Here is a 21,662-nt window from a genome sequence, read left to right on the forward strand (position 1 = left end):
TGTGTATTATGAAGTGTTATATTGTTTCTTTATAAAGATTCATGTTTATTTACAGTATCTGTTGTAATGGAAGCTCCCCTGTTATAGATATTACTGGTATCTAGTAGGGCTGGAACTTTTTCGATTAATTATTTACAGAAAAAAATAATGCATTTAAAAAAAGCAAATTTAATCACACCTTTCTCAGTTCCCTAATTTCTGGCACACCAGTAACACTGATGCACATTCCAGCCAGGTAGGTGGTGGTAATGAAACCTAAAGTCTGTTTTCCAGCCATGTAGAAGATGCACAGGACACACTGAGCGGATCAATGCACAAGAAAGTTTGGTGAACAGTGAAGGAAGATGAGACCGCATCGAGCTTGTTGGGCGGAAAGTTTTCTTTAAAAAATCTTCCTGATGTCAGCTTGGATAAAAGCCTGGTTGTGTGCAAACTGTGCAACAAAGAGTTTTCTGATCACCGCAGCACTTCAAGCCAACGGTATCACCTCAATGCAAAATATGTTGCTTAGCACCAGAGCTAATGTTAGCTACAACAGTACAGGCAAACGGTGCAGCCATCCCAAAATAGACCACTTTTCAAGACATTGAAAGTGCTTGAAATTTACAAAAAGTTTTAAAATGTTGAATATAATCGCTGTAATTGCACTTTGAATTTGCATTCTGTGAATGTAGCAGACAGATGATAAAAGCAGATAAATACAGATGAAACAATTATTTTTGTCGTTAAAGTTATTATGCCATCCTTGGCGGAGCCTCGACAGTTATGTGATGATTGGCGTTGGTATGTGTGTTTGTCTGTCTTTTAATAATTTAATTATAAACTTTCAGTTTATGAAATTATATATATATATATATATATATATATATATATATATATATATATATATATATATATATATATATATATATATATATAAAGAACCATCAAAATGACACCATTTATCAGACCCAGAAACGATGAAAACAGAATTGGATTTTCAACTTTTTGAAGGTCCTTGAACTACTAAATGCTTATGTTTTGTGCCACACAGAGGAAAAACCGATAAATCCAGGCTTAAATCATCAAAATCCCTTTTTTCTATTAGTCCCATTTTTAAATTTTATACATCTTAAATTTTAAACACATATATATCTATGCATTTCTTCATCTGTCAACCAAAATCTATTTGAATTGATGGGACAAATGACCTGACAGACAATTTTTTTTATTTACTACTATTATTATTATTATAATTATTATTTTACATACAATCATTTGTTGAATTACCTAACTAATTAGATACAGACTGTGCTTTTGATAGATACCTGTGGATCTTTGGGAGAACAATGAGGAGTGATTATGCACTCTTAGCAGCATGGAAACAAAATACCCTATTGTCATCACAGTCACCAGCACCACAAGCTGTCAGACAGGCACACCAATGATCAGTCCCTTTGTTGTTATTAGCATTCGCAGATAACAAAAGGGACTCATCCTGTAGTTTGCTGACATGAAGTGTGTAATTATCATTCCATGTATAACAGGCTGCTTATTTGCCCTGGTGACATCCTCAGAGGGGAAGGTTGCGGTGCAGTGATCCATATCACCTTATCTCCAATTCCCCTGGGTGCAGCACATTCGGCATGGAGCAGCAGGCTAATAAAGATGACAGGTTTGTAGCACCGCTTAAAGGAGCAGACCAGTTGTTTTTATGTATTTATTAGAAGAGGGAGGGCAAAGTACAAGTAAAATACAACAAAGTGATTTCTAATGTTCTTTCAGTGTGATCAATTAGTCCCTTTTTGGAAACTGGAAAGTTTTAATGTGTTTTACATATAGAAAGCACTAAACCTTATCTTCAGCATATCCAATATAAATGCCGCACTTAAAATTCTTCTGTTCATTTAATAATGCAACGTGTGAAAGTGCGCACAAGTCAGATCTCCTCTCAGTTAAATTGGATTGGGTTGAAGAAACAACAATTGGTGAAGACAATGACCACATCAGGAACCTAATAGACCCAAAGTACATCTTTGAAAATGCAAAATTGTGTGTAAATAGAGTATGAAGTAATTACTTGGACTGCTGATTGGAAAATTTCTTATCATTAAACTGCATATGGCTCTAGTGGGCCCAGTCGAAACACAAATTGGTATTCCTCCAAAAGGAACAAAGTGTCGCACTGATGTGTTTAAAAACAAGCGCACAGTTGCTCCTTCTGATGGACTTAGGATCATAGGTTGAACCCAAGCACACAGGCAGGATGAAGGCAGCCTAATGCTCAATCACTCATTTCAGTGATTTATAAAGTCAAACAAGCCGATTACAGAAGAAAGCAATAAACTGCACTACCAAGTAGGGCACACTAACCAAATAACTTATTGGGCATAAGCCCTATTAACAGACAAACGAGAAAACTGAATAGTTGTCATGCTTGATATTCTCTGTCTGAAAGAAATATGTTCACAGATGCAGCAGGCAGAGTTTAACTTGCAGGGTGGGCCTTTCTATGTCAGAGGAGAGGTGGAGAAGAAGAATTTGCAAATGGAGAAATAAGGCTTCATGTAACATTAGCAATAGATTATCAGCTGTTCCAGAATGTAGTCAAGCTGAAGGCTGATATACATAAAATACATTATCATTCTGATACACTGACTTGTAGGAAACGCTCTGCAATTCACTCTTCTTCAGAATCAGTGTCCGACTCCAACATGCATGGCTTAATTACTTCAGCTTGCCATTGTGCAGCATGGAGTAGTTTTACAGTGTCTGAGCAGAGCGAAGTTGAACACACATGCTCAAGCTACAGGCAGGCAGCGGAGAAGTTGGTGGAGATGGAGGCAGGGACCGATTTGCATATTCAGATTATAAATCTGTGCGTACTAGTGAAGCCAAAGGTACACAGTTACATCTAAGCCATTTTAAGGCAGGAGGGGGATTATTTTCATGAAAGAAATTCTAAAATATGTGATTCTGATGAAGCGAGGTGAGTTTTTAGGGGCTTAATCGGAACTTTGCAGATAAATTACAATATTGTCTCGCTTCATGACAAGACCGGAACCTGCATTTTGGCTACATGCAGTGCCAGGAAGAAGCTGTATTATCCTGTGAGGAAATTCAGGGGATGATGGGAAGCAATGCTACTTGCACTGGAAGCCAGCACTACATCAGCACCATGGACAGGGGCCAGGGAAGCCCTCTGGCACAGACCTTAGGGCAGCTCCACAGCCACTGGTAATGATAGTGATCTGAACTACTCTTTGCTGATAAGACTTTGCATGTATTGCATGCAAAGATTTATGATTCTCTGAGTGTACTGAAGCATAACTAAAGACAAAGCTAGATAAATAAGTGTAAAAAAATCAATAAAAAAAGTATGTTTTGTGTAAAATTGATGAACTCCCTGAGAGGTTCTCTAATAACATTCAAAACACATTGCAATCTAAAATACAGAATGCATGATAACAAGTATCCAATATCTTAAAGCAGTTACTTAATTGGTAAACATCAGTTAGTTCAATGGTTGGCAAAGCAGGTAAAATCATTGTGCTTTGATGTGAACTTAATAGAGCCTGAGCTACTAAACTGGAAAAGTCACCTCAAAGACAAAGACATTCTAAAGGACAGACATTGCTTCAATTTTCTTAAAAATAAACACTGTCAGCCATAACAATTTTTTAAAAATGACATTTATAAAGGGTAGTTTTAGGCAGACAGACAAATAGATATCCAGGTAGAAAGACTGAAAGATTGTTCATATATAACTTCTACAACAGCCAATAACTGAAGCAGAGAATTTTTGAACCAAGACAATTACACTTGGAGATTAAACAGCAGGCAGTAGGACACCCAAAAACCCCACAGGAGTGTGCTATGCGTGTTCTCCTCTGAACTCACAGATTCCAGTTGCCCAGGCAACCCTGTCTTGAAGATTTTAAACTTGGATTTAAAATATGACGCCTCCTGTGTCTCTCCACAGTCAAGAAATAGGATTACTGGCTAGAAAAATGCTCCACTTTTCAGTCGAGTATCCGCTATCATATTTTTGCCACTGAATTCAGAGGTAACATATGGCTGAAAAAGCCAACAATAAATCTCCTGACACACTGCCCTCAGGTAATGCACTATTATATTTCTTGGCAGACTATGACAAGAGATAAGTCATTTGCATAGCTGTTACATTGTGGTTTGACATCATCAGCAGCTTAAATAGGATTTGGTAAATGTGGGCCACAAGTAAAAAACACTAACAGAGGCAGTGTGGGAGTTTGGGGTATTAGAATAAGATGAAGTGGACAAAGTTTGTGCACCGAGCATATAATCTGTGAATATATTTATTGCTATAAGTTAGACTGTACAGTTGTAGTCAGGTCAGTATTTTATGTGCGGAGCTATTTTCATATTTCCAAATATAAACATAACATTCTCCTCTCAGTAACTGAGCTAAGGAGGCTGGCCTACGTCCAAAGGCAGCTGGCAAACACTTATGTATACGTGTACAACACTTCTGAGCTTTTAAGATAATAGCAATATACTGAAGGGGAAGAACTATGCATGCAACTTTTGGATAGAAGAAGCCCTGCAGAAGTCAAGAATAAGTAGATACATATAAATGACATTCTCACGTAAATAAAAAGATGAATTCAGTAGAATGACATACACTTAAGAAAAGCCAGAAGGCTTGGATCCAATTTTATAATTTGTGTGAGAACTTTCAGAGAGAAGGAGAACTGCACTTATTGGCACACCCAAGGGGAAAGCTGCCATAACAAATGTCCCAACTTTAAAAGCAAATCACTGTCAAAGTATTCCAAAATATAGATACTCAAAATAAAGGCAAATACCAAAATACAATCTATTTCAGACGACCTTGGATTTGAAATGAGTTTAAAACCCCTCCAGTGAAGATCAGGTTGTTTTTTTTTTTTTTACCTTTTCAATCAGTCCCTGTGGTGTTTTTATATTCTAGAAGACATGAGTAAAGTTAGCATTTCCACCTTAAAGCTGCAGTGACCATCTCAAAACCACAGATTTACATCTCTGGGGTTCCATGCATAACAAACCTAAGGAACTAATCCTGTGCGATTTTCTGGATCATTACTTTTTTTCAGAATCAGCTTCTAGTTTGATCCTGTATCACTGAATTACACCAATGTCACAACTTGTCATTGTGTAGTGTAGTTTGAGGTTTACAGTGTTTCTGTGAGCTGGTGTGTTCAACTGAGTGGGATGGACAGAGAGGTATAGATCCGCTCATTCTAAAAATATCACATGTATTGCAGGAAGTATGAAGGAGTATGTATGTTCACGGGGGGAAAAAAATCTAAATACTCTACCATTCAAAAGTTTGGGGTCACTCAGACCATTTCAGGTTTTCCATTAAAACTCACACTTTTATTCATGTGCTAACATAATTGCAAAAGGGTTTTCTAATCATCAGTTAGCCTTTCAACACCATTAGCTAACACAATGTAGCATTAGAACACAGGAGTGGTGGTTGCTAAAAAACTGCCATTTCAGCTAGAATAGTCATTTACCACATTAACAATGTCTAGACTGTTTTCTGATTAATTTAATGTTATCTTAATTGAAAAAATGTCTTTTACTTCAAAAATAAAGACATTTCTAAGTGACCCCAAATTTTTGAATGGTACTATATGTAAGTTTGATACAGAGATGCCGTTTTAGAGATTTAATCAATGACCGGAGAGCGACTTTAATAGAAACAACAAAGCACCTTAACATGAAATGGGACACGAACCCAGGTCACTCAATCCTGACCTTCTCCTTCCCGCTTAAGCCTTGCTATAATAAAATCCCATTACCTCTTAGTCCTCCTAGTACTGAACATGAAAGTCATGTTCAGTTCTGATTGCTTAAAGCTATTCACCAAAAACAAAATCAAACATAAAATCAGTGGCCTAATATTTTCTGGGACAGAACTGCTAGCCATAGCTTTGTGCCAAGTGCAGAAGGAACATCGTGGGCCTTATGTGCGTTTTAAAATGCCTTGCTTACTTTATGTTTGCAATTGGTTGAGTCAAGAGATTTTTGTTCATGCTCTTGCCTACTTGTAGATATGTACATGTGTTCTACAACAAGAGCACAAAATTGCCGCTGAGGTTCACGCAATACTTAATACTGAAAGTCAGACTGGCCCCTAGGAGGTGAGCATGGGGGGAATAATAAAAAGGAAATGAGTCAAACCCAACAAATTGTCAATTACAGCAAAGAAAATGGCAAACGTCCCCAAGTGCTCCTGAAATGATGAAATACAACATAAACTATTAGCTCTATAACAATACGTATTTAAACAACCTAAAGTAGAACAATTAGCAACAACATAAACATATTGGACATCAATTGTGTCCTTATTTTATGTGTATCCTCATGTTGTAAGGTGTTATAGTGTAGGCTGATTTGTGATTTTCTGAATCATATCTGTGAAGGCAGATGGCTTCATTAAAATTTGACAAGCGTTCAATAGTCATCAGCTGATGATCGAAATTTACGAGTGTCTTTGGTTATTGTCCTATGATTGGTTTGTCTTAACTCCAGTACCAAAGCACACACACAGGAGGAGAGGGAATTCAACTTCACATATTATTTTACTTTCAAAGGAGCTTTAAATAATTTTAATAACAAGGTAGTCAACAAAACCTTTTCTACCATTGCATTTTGTCAAATATATATTCATTCGAATGCTGCTGTATAGCTCATGGATCACAACAATGGCTTTAAGGAAATGGTTAGTGAGCTAGTCAAAGGCAGCCAAGGAGCCCGTGTTGCTGGTATTTCACAAGGTAATTATATTTGAAACCAATGTTTACTATTTGTGTAGCAACTTCAAACATTTATGGCCAATCTTTGGATTGTTCATTCACATGTTTTACATGTGCCTATAGATTTACTAGGACTAGAACAGATTTACGAGGACATTCACTTGGCGTATTAAACAATTAAAGATAAAAATGTTCAAGGGTATAATTTAGTTAAATAACTAGAGAATGTATGAATATATAATCTAAAGTGAGAAGCTGACAAGACAGACATAACTGGAACATTTGTATGGCATCCACCAGTTCTATAACAGCTACATTGCTTCAAGCCTTTAGGCTTGTCTGGGGATTTGAATGGGAAAAAAACTCTGCATAAAATACACTCTAACCTTCAGTCTTAACTGCATATATTTCATTCAAAACAAACTCAGACACGATCACATTTAATTAAATAGTAAGTCCAAAATGTAGCTGTGATTAGACTCCAGTATTTTCTGTGTTGCTGTCACTCATTATAACCCACCCAGACTAGCGTGCAACTTGTTAACATGAAGAAAACAACATTTCTCCGGGATCAAATGGATGCTTTTCTCTTTAGTTAGTTGACATTGCGTGTTTTCTTGTACAGCTATGTACCGGCACTGCACATGGAGTACAGGGTGTGCTTGTTCAATTCAGCAGAGAGCAGGATTATAAAAACAGGTGAGTTGGAATCATAATAATGAAATGGGCAGAGATGGACACAGCTAAATAATGAAGAGCGTATCAGAGAACCAGCTCCGCCAGCAGACAGGCCAGTGGTAAATTAGGCTGTGTTTTAGAGAAGACGCTGGTGTTGGTGAGTAAGAGGATCCCTGAAGAGTTATGTCGGTTAGACAGGAGGAATTCTGTAATGGGCAGAGTTGGGGGTGGGGTGGGTGGACAGTGGAGTAGAAACACTTGATCCAGTGGTTAAAATTAAGCACAGTGCAGAGTGGCTCTCAATAGGCAGGCTAACAGACACTCCTGTCAGCAGGACGTCCACCTGGGCGCCCGCTGGGAGCAGTCCCATATGTACAAATGTATGTATATATTTATTAGGATGACAGAAATAAAACAAGTCTAACATAGGATAAGCCTGTGTGTATGTCTGTGTGTGTGTGTGTGTGTGTGTGTGTGTGTGTGTGTGTGTGTGTGTGTGTGTGTGTGTGTGTGTGTGTGTGTGTGTGTGTGTGTGTGTGTGTGTGTGTGTCTTTGAGGAGCTGAGCATCACTGCGAACAACCTTGCTAAAAATGCTCATCCCAAAGAGGCAGAACATTAGTACCACCCGCTGAAATGATCCATCATTACTATTTGGTATGCTGGTAAAGCACAGATGACAGCTTGATGGTATTACACATCTATAGTGCGTAATCCGTGGCCTGCCAGTATTCACCACTCACTAAAAACATTCATGTGGCCTGTAGAGCAATATCATACACACTCAAGAGGTTCTCATTTATTTGCTCTTGAAACATTAGCTGCGGGGCTATACAACATCCATTACTGAGGACTGCTCTCACTCTCTTGCATTCACTCCCTGTCTCCGTCTGTCATCTTGAGTAAACTGAAATGAAGGCACTATGAGGGATCCTATCCGAACACAATCATGATCAAAGGATGAGAGGAGGAGGCATAAAAAGGGGAGGGTCTGAAAATGTTTTCTTAAGCTTATTATTGTTGTCTGAAGCTGCATTTGCACCTGCAATTATTCCTGTACATTTTATCTAGTGCACTCCACTGCCTGACTTTTATGATGCTTCTTTATACATTAGAAAATAATCCATGGAATAATGCATAAAGGAAAATGACTGTAGACTGTGCAGATATCTTTTGCTGGTTAAAAATAAGACTTTGAGTTTGGAGAGGTAAAATGTACACTGTATTATTTATATCTAGTTTCCAAGCTTCTGTTTCCAACACCTTTATCCAAAAGAACTTGTTTTATGAATTTGATACTTGATGTTTCCTAATATCATTATCCCAGTTCTGTATAATGTTACTACTGTTCAAAAGTTTGGGGCCATTTAGAAATGTCCTCATTTCTGAAAGAAAAGCATTTTTTTCAATGAAGAGAACATTAGATTAATCAGAAATACAGTCTAGACATTGTTAATGTGGTAAATGACTATTCTAGCTGGAAACAGATGATTTTAATGGAATATCTCCATAGGGGTACAGAGGAACATTTCCAGCAACCGTCACTCCTGTGTTCTAATGCTACATTGTGTTAGCTAATGGTGTTGAAAGGCTATTTGATGATTAGAAAACCCTTGTGCAGTTTTGTTAGCACATGAATAAAGTGTGAGTTTTTGTGGAAAACCTGAAATGGTCTGGGTGACCCCAAACTTTTGAACGGTAGTGTATATGAAATTTTTTCATATTTGATATGATGTTTTAGCAGTTTCTGCATTTTGTCATCTTTGTCAAAGCATTACTGCTTGAATTCTTTTCTGCATAGGATGTTATGAAGTCAGAAAAAAGAAAAATGTATATATTATATATATATATATATATATATATATATATATATATACATACATACATACATACATACATACATACATACATATATATATATATATATATATATATATATATATATATATATATATATATATATAATATAGGACTACACAGTGGCTTGGTGGTTAGTGCTTTCACCTTGCAGCTAGAAGATCCACACTGTTGAGTCCATGACGGAGACATGATGAGCACCACTTTCGGGTCAGAGAAGTGTGAAAACCGCACATTCAATTATTCTGGATTTGTAATTACAAGTTTAGGTTTTTCGTCTTCTTGCTCACTAGATGAATATGCGTGTGCTTCTTAAAATTTTATTTAGTTCAATATCTTGCTGAGTGCTGCACAATCGCTCAGTGGTTAGCGCTTTCACCTTTCCAGCTAGAAGATCCCCGGTTTGCGTATTTCTGCATGGAGTTTGCATGTTGTCCCTGTGCATGCGTGGGTTTTCTCCAGGTACTCCAGCTTCCTCCCATAGTCCAAAAATATGGGAATATGAGAATAATTGGTAATTCTAAATTCCCCATAGGTGTGCATGTGAGTGTGATTGTTTCTCTGTATATGTAGCCCTGTGATCAACTGGTGACCTGTCCAGAGTGTCCCCTGCCTTTGCCCTAAGTCAGCTGGGATAGGCTCCAGCCGCCCAGCAACCCTAATGAGGATTAAGCAGTGTATAGATAATGGATGGATAGATATATAATATATAAAATAACTTGGTTGATTTCGGAAACATTATTATTAGACATTCAGCAGTGGCATCTGCGAGACCACCAAACAATGAGGCACTAAGGTTATTTATCAAGAAATGAAGCACAACTTTATGGAAAATTGTGCTGCTAATGTAGGCTGAATAACAATAGACAGTATTTGTTCTCATTAAAAACCTTTCCGAAGCTTCATTCAAGTCATGTCACCATAAAGTAACTTATTCATGATTTAGGGGATAAAAGAAAACACAAAACACTTTCATATAATGGAGACCATGTGGGAACTCATATCAAATCCATTACTTTTATCTCTCTAGTTTTGAATATACTGAAAATCTGAATTAGTGTGGCTTGAAAGGTCCTCGAAAATAATCAGGTTTATCTTAAGTACATCCTTCAACGTGTTAATTCTGACTGCAGTCTGGAAGGGTAATGTTTAAAAAAAAAAAAAAATGAATAAAAAACCCTCAAACAGAATACGGGATCGGGATCAAGCACAGTAAATGAGCACATAGTGAAAAATTCAGCATATTCAGCCCTCTGTATGATTGGCCAAGCTTCGATTAGATATGAGGATTCCCCAGGTGAGTATCAAGCCCAGTTCCATTTGAACAGGAGGTAAAATGAGAAGTCAACAGCATTTAGTCAAATAAAAGGCAGAGATTAAAGAAACTTTGGCAGCCAAGTGCCAGTAATTGATTTATAATTTATCAACGGTTGTGCTGAGCAGCGGCCACAGGAGAGATGGGGCAGATTTCTGTTACAACCTCTTTGCTTTCCCTGTGAGGACACTTAATATAGGCAGCCCTGTTCTCAGAGTGGTTATTTAAACTACAGCTATCAATAGAAACTGCATGAAATCAGACAGAATATAAGCAAAACAATGCTCTCCAAAACCTGCTCGATTAAATGAAATTGTCACAGCAATGAAAGTGATCTGTGATGCTAAGGTGAATGTGCAAAGTGCCATAAATCTTTTTTGTCCTACCTTGAAAGGTCAGCATTTGCTAAGATGAGTCCAGAGACACTATTTTATTTCACAATAATAAAAGTGAGAAAGAAGAAGCTACTCGAAAGACAGACTTCCTGGCTAAGCAATTAAGTGCCGCTTGCTCATTAATGAATAGTGTTTTAGCTCAGGTTGGAAGGTGAAATCAAGGTGAGTATCATCACAGCGTCGCACTGCTCATTCAGTTTCTGCTTAAAATATTAGCAAGTAAGAAATAACCAGTCAGGATTACATTAAGGCAAAAGCACCAGTGAGGAGTTTATCTGTAGCCCAAGTTGATTGGTCAGTGGCCCATACACAAAAACAACCAATCTATACTCTGAACTGCCAGTTTATTAGATGCATAAACCTGGTACAGTCTAATGCCATTCAGTACAACAGGAAAAGATTCCTTAAAAACTCATTATTTTTTGTTTTGTTGACAGAAGCTGCAGGTATAAAGCACATCAAAGTAAACAAGAGTAATGATGGTGTGGTTTTTGGTTGGATTTCTACAATTTGCTTCCCTCACAACCATCGCATTTAAATAAATATTCTGCTGTCACTGTGGCTTGCTTACTAATTCTGCTAAAGCAGTACTTCTCCTTGGGCTGCATGGTGGATTGGTGGTTAGCACTTTTGCCGCACTTTTGCAGCTAGAAGATACCCAGTTCGCTTCCCTGCCTTCCTAGGAACTTTCTGCACGGAGTTTGCATGTTCTAACTGTGCATGTGTGGGTTTTCTCTGGGTACTCTGGCTTCTAAAAACATCCACCCATCCATCCATTATCTATACACCACTCAATCCTCATTAGGGTCGCAGGGGGGCTGGTACCTATGCCAGCTGATTTGGGGTGAAGGCAGGGGACACCCTGGACAGGTCCTTCCAAAAACAGGCTCAGGTTAATTGGTAACTCTAAATTGTCCATAGGTGTGAATGTGAGTGTGATTGTTTATCTGTGCATTTAGCCCTGGGGATAGACTGGCGACCTGCCCAGTATGTCCGCTGCCTTCGCCCTCAGTCAGCTGGGATAGACTCCAGCCCTCTACGACCTTAATGGGGATTTAGTGGAGTAAAGATCATGGATGGATGGATGGATGGATGGATGGATGGATGGATGGATGGAGTGCTTCAGCTTTTCAGTATAGCACGTACTTGATGGCAAATTTAAAAGAACAGCTGAAAACGATGCAGCTCGGGTTGAACTTTTTTCTTCTTAACCTCAGTGAGGGTTGAGCTCCAGAACTGCTACAAGCTACATTTATTACAATCAGTATTACCAGATGGCATCCTCTCCGATATTTCTCAGACTTTGCACCCTCTAGAAAGCTATACCAGCCAAAGCATCCATCACACAACTGTTTTTTTTTACAGGCAGGATTGTAGCTCTCTTGCAATGCTGTCTCCAAGAAAATGCGTTTATTTTCGTCTCATGATGAGTGGACTGAACTTTGTGTGTGAAATCAGTAGAATGTGCCTTAAAGCAGCATCCACTGGGAAGGAAGTCAGAACTGCACACACAAGAACACCGGCATCAGCAAAGTCACTGTTTGCTATTCATCTGTCTTTGTGCTGTTTATGTGTTTGCTTTGGAAACACACCAGTCATTACAGCGTATCACAGGCATCATAAATGACACAATACAGAGCTGGAATGCATTTTATGGAAGACCCTCAAGGCAGGGTGATAACATTTCAGGGTCTACAATTTTGTCTGTGCTGCATTATGCACATCCAATCACCACTCAGCAACTTCAACTAACATGAAAAGTCCAACACTTTTACAAAGCGCGCTTGTGTAGCTCTCAAGAATTATTGGAGAGTCTTTGGCAAAAACAAATGGTCAGGCAAGAATGTGATAGCAGCAGCTGCTACTGCTTTCAAATTCAAGTGCTAATCAGTGACTCTCTTGAAGTGAAATAAATTTCTTCTCTCTGAACAGTAATATTTTGCAGATTTGTTTTTTATCAGCCTTTACTTACAGACAGAACTTTAAAATGTGCCCTTTTAATGAAACAAATAAACTCCGTCTTGGACATTCAGAGATTACTTGTTTTTCTCCTTTAACAGCATTTTTATTATTAGCAGTACATAAGCAGTGTAGTACACCAACTGGGGCTTTAATAACTGTTGAGTCGCCAGCTGTGAACTATTAAGAAATGATGATGATGACCAGCAGATTGAGAAATCAAATTCCCAAGCAATGGCCAGTGATGCCTCCCATACAGCTGGCCCAAATAATAGCTTGTTTCCTAACAACTGCAGCTTGACTGTGTGCGTTGTTCTGCTAACACAGCCACAAACCTGTGATATGATTATTGGCATTGACCTCGAAAGCATCTAGTGTTTAATGGATGTGAAAGACATGTGTAGAGAAGTTTACTCACCCTGTACCAAACAATCTCTCGAAGTCTTCCATCAGTTTTGAAGTTGCACTTGAGAGTAACAGTCTCGCCCACAACAACAGGAGGCAGGGGCTCTATGGTAACTGTCAAATACCCTGAAACAAAAGAGGATGGAGAAACGTGTATTACATCAAGGCTACACAACACACTGTCCTTGAACAGCAAAATAAGTAATTAATTTTTTGTGTTATGTTTTTTTTCCCTTCAGAAGTACACTATTGTTCAAAAGTTTGGGGTCACTTAGAAATGACCTTGTTTTTGAAAGAAAAGCAGCTTTTTTCAGTGAAGATAACATTACATTAATCAGAAATACAGCCTAGACATTCTTAATGTGGTAAATGACTATTCCAGCTGGAAACGGCAGATTTTTAATGGAATATCTACATACATCTACATACATTTCCAGCAACCATCACTCCTGTGTTCTAATGCTACATTGTGTCAGCTAATGGTGTTGAAAGGCTAATTGATGATTAGAAAACCCTTGTGCAATTATGTTAGCCATGAATAAAAGTGTGAGTTTTCATGGAAAACATAAAATGGTCTGGGTGACCCCAAACTTCTGAACGGTAGTGTCAATTCTAGACAGCAACAGTACTCACAGATTTGCAGTACATGAAATATTTTTGGAGCTACAGAGTATATGTTTTGCAAAATGCCATGATTCGTCCATATGCAACTGCACAACTAGCGCTCTCCTATGTGGGTCTTAAGTATCTTAGTGAGCAGCAGTTCAGTGGAGGTTACTTAAGAAGGGACAACAATCATTTTTTTGTGACCTTGCAGTTTCTTCACATGGTTTGGAGCATCACTCAAACGAATGAGTTGCAGTGCGCCTTCTCCAATGTCCATCTAAAATGATGCAAACTGTGCGAGGTGCACTGTGTAGCAGGTCTAGCCGTCATTTCTTAACAACGTGCAGTTATACCTGCTCTCAGATTTAAAGTTCATATTCCTTGAATGGTTGTTTGTAAGATGTATTTGCTTCTCACATTAAATTATTTCTCTAGGATTCATCTGGGGCTGCACAGTGGCTTGGTGGTTAGCCCTTATGCCTTGCAGCTAGAAGATCCCTGGTTTGCATCCCAGTCTTCCCGGGATCTTTCTGCATGGAGTTTGTATGTTGTCCCTGTGCATGTGTAAGTTTCCTCCGGGTCCTCCAGCTTCCTCCCACAGTCCAAAAATATGATGAGGTAAACTGACGATTCTAAATTGTCTGTAAATGTGAATGTGAGCGTGATTGTCTGTATTTGTAGCCCTGTGATAGACTGGTGACCTGTCCAAGGTGTCCCCTGTCTTCACCCTAAGTCAGCTGGGATAGACTCCAGTCCCCCTGTGATCCTAATGAGGATTAAGCGGTGTATAGCTAATGGATGGATTCATGCAGCTTATTTTGTTGTGCAAAGTTTGTTTATGGTTCTCACCAGTTATTTATCAGAAGTTGTTTGAGCTTGAATAATCATCCTCCTCTCAAAGAGGCAGCATCCAGCAACATCTCAACAAATAGTTGCAGATAATTTGTCATTCAAACTCAGTAAAGTATAAGGTGAGAAATGTCAGAACAAACACCACAGATGTGTTGGATTTATGATGAAAACAAATTTAAATGGCAACACTGCTGTTGCTTTTGACAGGAGCACCTCAATCACAATCTGTAAACAATAACAGGTTTTCCTTCGACTTCAGAATCAAAGAATCTGCTATCTAATTAGTACCACGTAGGATACACCCTGGAGCTTCCCTAATGTAAAATAATTGAAGATTTAACGGATGCTTTTGTGATAACAGGCACAAACAGGTGACGGCAGCAGACATTAGCAATCCATGCGCACGTTTACGAATCTGTGAAAACAACAAAAACAAAGAAGAGAGACAAAGAAAATAACTGTCAAATGCAAGGGGTCAACTCCTCAGTGATGAATGCTATATTGTGTCTGCTCATCAGGCCTTTGCACAACTATTTACATAACGCCTCACACAGACCTGCAGATGGAGTTCCACTATTCAACGCACACATACAGGATAGCAGCCGCATAGCATATCAGCACAGGCATGAGCTTATATCTCCCAAATAAAAATGGGGAGATACAAAGGCAATTACCTGGTGATAATGAGAAGACCTGAGAGAAAATAAACACATCCAAAAACTGGAGGGGGTGCTGATTGGATGAAAACTGAAGGGAGAATAAATTCAAGCAAAAGTGATGCATAACCTGATATGTGGGGGAAATCATTGTTGTATCTATTGCATTATTATAAAACATGCAGTATCTAGTTTACATATTCGTGAAAAGGACTCTCTCTTTGTGTCCGGCTGAATCAGAGTGAGTGTGGGCAGATTTCCACTGACTGACAAGCAGCCCTCTGCCCAGCATAATGTCAGTTTCAGCATGTTCATTATTTACAGAGAGAATTATATCTTGCAAAGCAGATGGATATCACAGTAAAAAAAAAAAAACAAAACACACACACACACACACACACACACACATATATATATATATATATATATATATATATATATATATAAAAATAAAATTGCATTTAGATTTGCAGTAATCTGTGAATGTAGCAGAGAGATGAAAAATGCAGATAAATACAAATTAAACATTTTTGTGGTTTAAGTTTTTACTCCGTCGAGGCTCTGCCTCCTTGGAGGAGGAAAAACCTAAACAACAAAAATATCTCTTTTAATAACTTAATTATAAACTTTTTGTTTATAAAAAATTACAGAAATAAAAATTGATATTCCTATAAAAAGAACCATCAAAATGACACCATTTATCAGACCCAGAAAAGATGAAAATAGAATGAATCAATGGATTTTCAGCTTTCTGAAGCTCCTTGAACTACTTATGCTGATTTTATGTGCTATATAGTGGAAAAAACAACCAATTCAGGCTTTAAGTCATCAAAATCACTTTTTTCTATATGTCCCATTTTCCTTTTTTAAAATAAATTTTAAATTATAAACATGTATATGTCTATTCATTGATTCAACTGTCAACCACAGTTTTATTTGAATTGAAAAACTTCACTTATTGTGTCAAATATTGCTATTTGACAAAACTGCAATTATTGCGATTAATTAATTACAAAGCCTGTAATTAATTAGATTTTTTTTAAATCACGTCCCATCACTAATATATATATATATATATATATATATATATATATATATATATATATATATATATATATATATATATATATATATATATATATGAAACAGGACAAAATAGGCCCTGCTGGCAGCCTCACCGTTATGCAATAGGCGTCTAACTCCATAACCCTTTGTACTCTCCTAAAAATGCCTAAATCCAAAGTTTTTCACATAAGTTTTTCTTCCAAATATAATTTAACTGAGTGCTGTGTTTTGCTTATTGAAGTCATGCAGTGTAATGCACCAGACTGGTGAGCTACGACCAGAGCATTGTGGCTGAATTACAACACAGTCAGATAGTTGGAGGTACATCAATATCATTTATAGTCCTTTTAATATCATATTCTTTACCACGAAGTGCTAAAATGTGGTGATTGGACAGTTAAATCAGACAGGTTTTTAAGAATGGACAAGGGATGTTTTTACTGTATCAGGCAAAATGACAATTTAGAGCTTCTTTTTCATATTTGGTTTTTACAATATGTTAAGTGTAATAATCGAAGTCTGAAATGATCTGCAGATTGCATATCCTTATAGCATTATTTTTTTAAATGCTATTGTTATTGTTATTTGCTAATGCTAATATAACAGGCAGTCTACTCGAGAGATTTTTTTCCACCTCCTTTCAAGAAAGAACAAGTTGCATCAACTAGCATATTGACAGTTTCATGTTAAATGACATTTATCTGCACAGCAGCCATGTGTCCTTTATGTATTAAAGGACAGATATAGACGCAGTAATATTGACCGGGACTCATCAAAATACCTAACAGGTACAGAAAGAAATACGTATGTTTAAGTGTTACAATTAACAGGTTCCCAGGTTTCTTTTGTAAAATCGCATGCTGTACTTCACTTTAGCCACACAAAAAATGATGATGGATCTGCTGCATTGTGGAGGCAGGATGGATGTTCAGGACTATATACAGAATATTTAGGACAGCATGAATGATAATAATAATTGCAAAAATACACAAAACTCAGAAAAAACTCAATTATGGAGAAAGAAAGACTTGCTGTTAAACCAAGTTTTCAGTATCTCCGTTGGTAGACACAGATCGGCTTGTCTCTCAAGTCAGTGCACCTAGATATGCTTATTAAAGAATCTTAATTTAATCAGGAGGCTGAAGAGATCGTCTCTCCAGAGTCAAATTGAATGGATAAACCTTTCTGGAGACTGCATGTCATTAACACTGAGCTGATGCTCTTAGAGAAAATCCTCACCACTTACTATGAACCTACAAGAGGAGCCGCCTGGCCTTGTAATTGTCTCTATGTGAGTTTTGCAGTGAGGTGGTGGAAATGAACATTACAAGGGAAAAAAATGTCAACTGGAGATAAGTGTGTGTTTTGCCTTCAGTAATGGACATATTTAGTTATAGGTGGTAGAACAATCCTTTCGAACTCTAGATGGTGGTCCTCTACTGTGGTTGCAGGGATTAATTGTGAACAGTTCATTGACTATGTGGCACAGAGGAAAATGTAGCATAGCCAATGACAGAAAAATGCTCCGGAGTGTGTGGGGAGGGATGAGGAAATTTTAAAAGAGCAAATTACACGGGTTATGCACTCGTGCCAGGGAAGTTCACATTTCAAATAATCCCTACGAGAAACTGGAGCAGTTGCAGTCTGCACATATCAAGACATGGGGCCCTAATTCCCACGCAATTCAATATCAATCGAATGGCATCCAAATGACTTCATAAATTAGACACATTTTATTTGCCAATGCTCTGTTGAAAGTGTTCCAACAAAGCAATATCTCTTGTTATGCTTGATGCCCTTGTTGAAACATGGGCTAATGTGGGCAATATTCACACAGCAAAAACCGTGAGTGTTAATTCACTCTGAGGGTAAAAACCAACACTGCGCAAGTGTTTATGTAAGTAGTCACCCATCAGAGATAATTCAACACTTGTGATCGTTTAGACAGCTGCCCCAGAACCGTTTCTGCTCTGAGTGCACACAATATTCTCCAATCAGCCCTTGTCAACTCAAAACACTGAAAAATCAACATTTAATCTACTGGGCAGGCTCTCACAAACAGTATGACAGATTATTATTTTCTTCAACTAACAGAGATGCTCCCTGAGTTAAATATACAGTGTGATTCCTCTGCTGTGAATACATCATATTCATATTGTCACAAAAAAATGTCACTTTTATTGAAACAAGCTAGACATTTCATTTTGCAGCTAGTAATAAATAAGACATATATTTTATTGAATCAGGCATCAAGAATGACCAATTATTGTCTTTTGAATCAATAAAGAGAATAGCTAAAAGTAATGCAGCAGACCAGCAAAATAATTACAAATAATTTGCCAAGATCGTTAAAATCACCAAAAAATAGATACTGTTTTGAATTATGTTAATGGATAATAATTTGAGCCTTCAAAGGGAATATGATAAAAGCAACTGCATGTAACCATGAAGCTCTAATAATTGATGTCTGGCAGAGCAAACATCAAGAGAGACTAAGATGGTGTTTTCATGAAAGTACACCACAGCATTGACCCTTCCTTTGCATCCAAAGGAAGGTCACAGTATATTCATACAGTGCTCACAGCCACCCATCTATAAACTACATCTGCATGAATCTTGTTTTGTGCAAGGCTGATGTTCCCTTGAAATCTAGAGCTCCCAAACCACAGCTGTGACTTTCCCATGGCGGGTAGAACCAACAGAGCTTGTGTCGCAAATAGTTCCAATTACTGAGTGGAGAGACCGAAAAAATGTGGATCAAGATTAAAACACACTTGATTAAAGGAAAATGTTCAGCGTCCTCAAAGAAACCAAATACTTTAAAGGGATGCAAGTTATCATCATGGAGAGTGAGGTTAACCTTGCTGTTGTGCAGAAAATCCTTGATATAAATCCACTTCCGTCTTGAAACCTAAAATGTTCTTGGCCAGGATGCAGAATAGTTGGTTATCATTGTAAGAGCACATAGGCAAGCGTGGAGTGTCCAGAGAGTGCATGGCATTTAATTGGCTCATATTAGCTGGATGTGGAGGCAGACAAGGCCTCCAGCTTGTCTTAATCCATCAGAGGCGCTGTTGGAACAACATCTAATGAGGACTGCAAACTATGCTTTCTCTCATTAATAACAGCAATTTGCCAAGATGCAATGAGAAAACAAAACACAGCCAATGATGGACCGGCCCAAAATGTGCCTGTTATTGTGCTCAGTGATTTATGGCTATGGCCTACCTTTGCTTAGATGTCAGTGCAACTAAATGTATGAGAAAAATGGATGGCTGAGTTTCTCAGGCTCTCCTCCTCATCTGTGCCTCTGAGCAGTATAAACAAACAGAGCACATTTGTAGTGTCTAAAACACATTCAAGCATTATCATTTCCAGAAAAGAAAAGTATATGTGAAATAATGTGTTTAAAAAAAAACGAGTGCGAAAATAGAAGATAAATGTAGCACATTATTTAAATTATTCTTACTATAACTCACACAAAAAATGGACCAACTTAGCATATTGCATCAATTTATGTTCTTGTCAACCAGCAAAAAAAAAAGAACAAATTTTGAGCCCATCAGACACACAGTGTTTAATTAAACACACATAATATGCCCTGCAGAGTCAACTATAAAAATCGTGGTAATCAATAAATTCACCGACTAACTGCACTTCTAAAACCATGTGACTGATTTAAAGGCAGCGGCTTAAGGCATGTGAGCAGTGATGTGCTGTTAATAGGATGGGAGGCTCTTTAGAAAAGCCATGGCTAACATGTTAATGCTTTACACTGTTTTCCTGGCAATATCCTCTCCTTGTGTGATCTATGTATTTAGTCTGTGTTCTGTAGGTCCGATATGAAACATGTCTGAAGCCTAAGGCAAATAGCAGTATAGATTATATGAATAGAATATATTTTATATATTATATTCACATTTTTCACAATAAAAGCTATTCACTATATATGAGTAACTTCAGGGCTATTGCATCTTAAAGAACCAAATAGATAGCAGACACAGACATGTACTTACTCATCCTTTATATTTCTTAGAGCATGAAAACAATTTAATAAAATATCTTTTTTTTCTTTTTACAGTCCCATCTGGAGAGTTTGCTGCTCTTCAACATTGACCAGTATAATAGCACAGCAATAGGAAATGTGTTCAGTAAGAGTTCTTCAAACAAGACAATTACAATGGATGGACATGTTAAACTTCTCCATGAAGTGCAGTTATCTACATACTAGTTTAACTTAGCTAGCAAAAAACATTTTAGCAAATTTGAATTCAAGCACAATACATGTAATTTTTAATATACACTACTAGCCAAAAGTTTGGACAAACCTTCTCATTCAAGGCTTTTTATGTAAATATTTGAAACATTGTAGATTGATACTGAAGACATCAAATCTATAAAAGAATACATATGGAATTATGTTGTAACAAAAAAGCGTTACTCTTCAGTATTAATATACAATGTAGAAAATAATACAAATAAACAAAAAGCATCGAATGAGAAGCTGTGTCCAAAGTTTTGACAGGTAGTGCACACTACCATTCGAAAGTTTGGGGTCACCCAGACCATTTCAAGTTTTCCATGAAAACTCACGCTTTTATTGTTGTGTTAACATAACTGCACAAGGCTTTTCTAATCATCAGTTAGCCTTTCAACATGATTAGCTAACACAATATAGCATTAGAACACAGGAGTGATGGTTGCTGGAAATGTTCCTCTGTATCCATATAGAGATATTCCATTAAAAATCAGCCATTTCCAGCTAAAATTGTAATTTCCCACATTAACAATGTCTAGATTGTATTTCTAATTCATTTAATGTTATCTTCACTGAAAAAAATGCTTTTCTTTATAAAATTAAGGACACTTCTAAGTGACCCCAAATTACACCTTTATTTTAAAGCAAAACATCAACTTTCCCACCTCTTTTTTTTGTTATTTCTTACATGTATTCCTCTCAGTTTACAGTTACAGTTGGTTACAGTCTTGCTTTATTGTGGAGTTGTGGCCATGTGGCATCTCTTGTACTCAAAAAAATTACAAACAGAGCCTTCACACAAGGAATCTGTAACAAGATTGTGAAGAAATTGCAAATTCCTATCAAATGCTTAT

The 21,662-nt window shown here is 37.4% G+C and overlaps 1 protein-coding gene across 2 annotated transcripts in view; it reads right to left on the bottom strand.

The window, feature by feature from the left end:
* The window catches only part of igsf21a (immunoglobin superfamily, member 21a), a 221,309-nt gene that overhangs the window by 142,191 nt on the left and 57,456 nt on the right, over positions 1 to 21,662 (bottom strand). For both annotated transcript variants that reach the window (XM_055010717.1, XM_055010716.1), the window contains exon 2: positions 13,385 to 13,497. In XM_055010717.1, the coding sequence (XP_054866692.1) occupies positions 13,385 to 13,497 (113 nt within the window). The remainder of the gene's footprint in view (positions 1 to 13,384; positions 13,498 to 21,662) is intronic.

The sequence above is a fragment of the Amphiprion ocellaris genome, chromosome 5 (assembly GCF_022539595.1).
Source record: "Amphiprion ocellaris isolate individual 3 ecotype Okinawa chromosome 5, ASM2253959v1, whole genome shotgun sequence".
Lineage (NCBI taxonomy): Eukaryota > Metazoa > Chordata > Actinopteri > Pomacentridae > Amphiprion > Amphiprion ocellaris.